The sequence below is a fragment of the Sinocyclocheilus rhinocerous genome, unplaced genomic scaffold (assembly GCF_001515625.1).
Source record: "Sinocyclocheilus rhinocerous isolate Xijiao unplaced genomic scaffold, SAMN03320098_v1.1 scaffold1717, whole genome shotgun sequence".
Lineage (NCBI taxonomy): Eukaryota > Metazoa > Chordata > Actinopteri > Cypriniformes > Cyprinidae > Sinocyclocheilus > Sinocyclocheilus rhinocerous.
In genome coordinates, this window is record NW_015660014.1 from 1 (window position 1) to 4,635 (window position 4,635).

The 4,635-nt window shown below is 35.1% G+C and overlaps 1 protein-coding gene across 2 annotated transcripts in view; it reads right to left on the minus strand.

The window, feature by feature from the left end:
- Positions 1 to 2,705: 2,705 nt before the first annotated feature.
- Positions 2,706 to 4,635, minus strand: part of LOC107724797 (diacylglycerol O-acyltransferase 1-like) — a 16,863-nt gene continuing 14,933 nt past the window's right edge. For both annotated transcript variants that reach the window (XM_016533847.1, XM_016533849.1), the window contains exons 16-17: positions 3,617 to 3,679; positions 2,706 to 3,470 (exon numbers count right to left, since the gene is read on the minus strand). In XM_016533847.1, the coding sequence (XP_016389333.1) occupies positions 3,306 to 3,470; positions 3,617 to 3,679 (228 nt within the window). In that variant the 3' untranslated portion in view covers positions 2,706 to 3,305. The remainder of the gene's footprint in view (positions 3,471 to 3,616; positions 3,680 to 4,635) is intronic.

Consider the following 4,635-nt stretch of genomic DNA (forward strand, 5'->3'; position numbering starts at 1 on the left):
GGTTTCAGCACTGCGTGCTTGAACCCCTAATAAATAAATAAATAAATAATAATAATAATTAAATGTATACACCGAACTGGATAATAGGGTCTCTCCACTGAAATGGAAGACACTGAAGACATCGTGGGTGTTTCAAGAGAAATTCGTTTTCATGACTAGCCCCTTTAAACATATTCGGATGGGTCCAAAAATAGATAAACACTCTTATTAAAGGATAAGTACCACAGGACCTAGTGTCCGGATACATAGTTATATAAGGATAAAACATTCTGGTTGGTTTAAAACTATAGTGCTTGATCTGAGGACAGATATGTTTAAGCCTGACAGAATTACACTGGGAATGAGCGGCTTGAATACAGGCCAATTATCTGCTGCGTGCTGAAATAAACAGTAAAACATATAGCTGAACAGAGCGGGAAAACGTCATCTCCTCCCTGTTGGCTAACAGGCCTACACCGATGTCATACGGTTTATTTTCTGGTGCAGGTAGGCTACGTACAGCAGACGTGACAATGCAGTCAGTGGCAGTGCCCCATTTGCGCACGCGCCTCGAGTCATCTTACCAAAGACACGAATAAACGCTGATGAAAATAAACCTGAACAGTCCACCAAGCAATCACTACGTCGTAGCATTATTTTCGTAACAAACATACGTCGTAACAACAAATCATACATATTGGTTTAAAAAATATTCATTAAAAAAAAAAATTGCACATTTATCGATTTATGGACTGGCATTTAGTTTAAAAACAAAAACCCAACAACATTTAAGGAGTTTTCACAATATTTGAACTAAAGGCAGATGTTAAAATGCTAAAAAAATAAAATAAAATGACAGAACACGGACCTGAGTGAGAAAGTCTTATGAACTGGTGGTCGTGATAGTAATGCATAAAACACACCCTCAAAAAATAAGTTTTTTTTCCTTTTGAAAGACGTTTCTTATGCTCACCAAGGTAGTTTATTAAATGTATTACTATAAATATATTTCAATATATATTAAAATGTATTCCTGTGATGACAAATCCGAATTTTCAGCAGCATTCATGATGATTCTTCAGAAATAATTTTTTATTAATGTTTATTAATATTATCAGTGTTGAAAACAGTTGCAGCCTCCTGCTTAATATTTTTGTGAAAACTGATTTTTCAGGATTATTTGATGAACAGAATTTCAAAATAACAATTCGTTTGAAATAGGTATATTTTTGTAACATTATAAATGTCTTTACTGTCACTTTTTTTTCTCGATCGAATCCATCCTTGCTGAATAAAAGTATTAATTTATATTAAAAAAAAACAAAAAACAAACACTGACCCCAAATTTTTGACCGGTATACCTGCTTAGCTTAGGCTATTATATAGGTTAGTGAGTTATAGTTATATAGTTTAGCCCAAAATGGGAATGTTTTAAACTTGTTATTAGTTGTTTAACTAAATAAACAGTCAGTACGTTTACATGAACAATACTCCGGTTTTAATACGATTAAGACAACACTCTGATTAAGAATGTACCATGTAATGTTAAACAGAGATTTTTGATTACCTTAATCCGGCTAAAGTCATAATCGAAGTAAACATTAATCGAATTAAGACGTGGAGTATTCCTATTTTAGTCGCATTACTGAAGTGCAGTAAAGACATTCGCCGCATTTTGCGACAGGATACACACACGGCAGTACTCAACCGTTTGACGGCAAACAGAAGAATGGCTTCAACAACGCCGTCGTCTGTTTGCATGTATAGCATGATAAATAATTAACTGCACTTGAAGCTTTCAGTAAATAAAAAATGAAACACTCAAACCTGTATATGGCATCATAACGAAGACGAACTATATGTTTATACGTGAAATTCCAGAGGGGATGCCGGATGGCGTCGCGTGGTGACGTAATGACGTGTGCCATTAATCGAACTATGTAGCTATTATAACATGTAAAATGGGAACATGAAAGGAATATTCTAAAATCAACTCATGTAAACACCTTAATCATAATAGTCTTATTTAGAATAAGGTAAATAATTAGATTACTGATGTCCATGTAAACGTAGTCAGTGACATCTACAGCATTGATTTTCTGCGCCGTAATCATTCTTCGGCTGTTCCAATCTTTTCTATGTATGGCAATGCATACTAAACAGATCGTAGCACGGCGAAGAACTATCAGCCTATTAGATAGCACGAGCTCTTGAAATGCGCCTGTGCCACTGCGGCACACACGATAGGATGTTCATACAATATGACCCGTGGCTATTATAAGACTTATCTCTAAAGCCATTTATCACAAACTTGCACTGATTGTGAGGATCTGGCACCCTCAACATGAGAGGACAAATTGCCCTGGACGGACCTAATCTGTGGAAAATAACACACTGCGTGATTACAATGCATCCGGTTCTCTCTAGTTGAATACAATTACGCTTGATAAATGCCTCCTCAAAAACAATAACTGTGCCACAGTTACATCGTTTGCAGGGTTGTTTATTCTCAACATTCGCCACAGGGCGGCGTACTTTTGATGAACAGGTCCCATAATGCCCATAACGGAGCGCAGATGGCATCTCAACACTAGTGTACAACCGTTTAGATACATAAAAATGCAATTCAAAATTATTGCAACAAATATCAATTAAAACATATGGACGTAACGAAGACGGATTTGACAAACATTTTCTCTAGGATCCCTTTGCAAAAAAAAAAAAAAAAAAAAAAATACAACAATTAGAGTGTCTGCCCACATATTGGTTTAAAAATATTCATAAAAAAATTGCACATTTCTGTCTGTAAATACTCTCCTTGCATATTCTACCGATCTATGGGCTGGCATTTAGTTTAAAAACAAAAAACCAACAACAGCATGTCCAGTTTAAGGAGTTTTCACAATATTTGAACTAAAGGGAGATATAAAAATTTTTTTTTTACAGAACACGGACCGGAGTGTGAGAAAGTCTGGTGGTCCTGCTAGTAATGCATAAAACACTCTCAAAAAATCAGGAGAGTTTAATTTAGTGTAGTTAAAATGAGCAATCGGCACCTGTGGAATCACATTCAGAAGCTTAAAGACTTGTGCTTTCTACTGCCAGTTCTAGACAAGATTTCCATAGACTGGCTGTTGTCATTGTTCATAAACGTTTAAACATAGCCTAGAGCTATGAGTTTTATTTGAAGACTTTATGGAAATCTGACTGCCGGGAGTCGGGACTCTTCAATTGTATCACTCCCACCGGTACCTCTGCAATATGTAGAAGCCTTACAGCAATATTTCTAAGTTTAGCTGCTTAGCCGAGTCCACAACTTTGTGTGATTACAGAGCTTCAGTGATTGTCGGGTCATCCTGGCAGTGGGTGACATAGTAGTCATGAACATACATCAGAACTGCAATAGGTTGACCAATAATGAGCGAGAGCCACACAGCAGCATTTCCATAATTACCACGAAGAAACCTGGCCACAAACCATGCCAGTGGGAGCTGAAAGAAATATTTATTTTAAAGTCAACTGTAAAAAAGTACTGACAGAAAAAAGATAGATTAGATAATTTACACAAAAATATGTTTTTTGTAAGAAAATTTATGCAATTTGTTTTTTTGTTTTTCTTTGTATCAAAAATTCATACCTGTGCCATCATGCCCATAAATGCCCACAGTCTGAACATCCTGAGAGGAACACTGACCAGGTACTGCAGATAGAGACATATACTTACATTAAACACAGACTCCAAGTTTCTAAGAGGACTTTTTGTGAATTTATTTACATTTTAACATTTGTGCATTTTAAACCTGCAGTTATCAAAGCTAATTCACTGAAGTAGTGAGTCATCTGACTGATTCAGTTCATTATTCAGAATGAGTCTTGTGTTCAACTGAGTCTGATTCAACAAATGACTCATTGACTTTTAAAACAAAATTCTATCATTATTTACTCACCCTCACTGCCACTGCAAAGCTGCATTTGTTTCCGTCGAACACAAAAGTTGAAATATTTAAAGACTGAACAACAGGTCTTTTTAGGGGTGAACAGAACTGTCACTGTATACCAAGAATTGCCTAAGAATTCTTTAAAATGCCTCTTTTTGTGTTTTTCACAGAAAACATAACTGCATACATGTTTGAAATGACATGAAGATGAACAAGTAATTCATTTTTACTATTAATTTAAAAAGAACCACACCAACCGAGTGATTCATTTGAATTCACTCATTCATTTAAAATTAAAGGACAATGCAATAGAAAGTTAATTTCTTACCGCCAATACTTAGCTCAAAACTCATAATATATGTGACCCTGGACCACAAAACCAGTCATAAGGGTCCATTTTTGAAACTGAGATTTATACATAATCTGAAAGCTGAATAAATAAGCTTTCCATTGATGTATGGTTTGTTAGGATAGGACAATATTTGGCCGAGATACAACTATTTGGAAATCTGGAATCTGAGGGTGCAAAAAAATGAAAATACTGAGAAAAATCACCTTTAAAGTTGTCCAAATGAAGTTCTTAGCAATGCATATTACTAATCAAAAATTAAGTTTTGATACATTTACGGTAGGAAATTTACAAAATACCTTCATGGAACATGATCTTTACTTAATATCCTAAAGATTTTTGGCATAAAAGAAAAATGTATAATTTTGA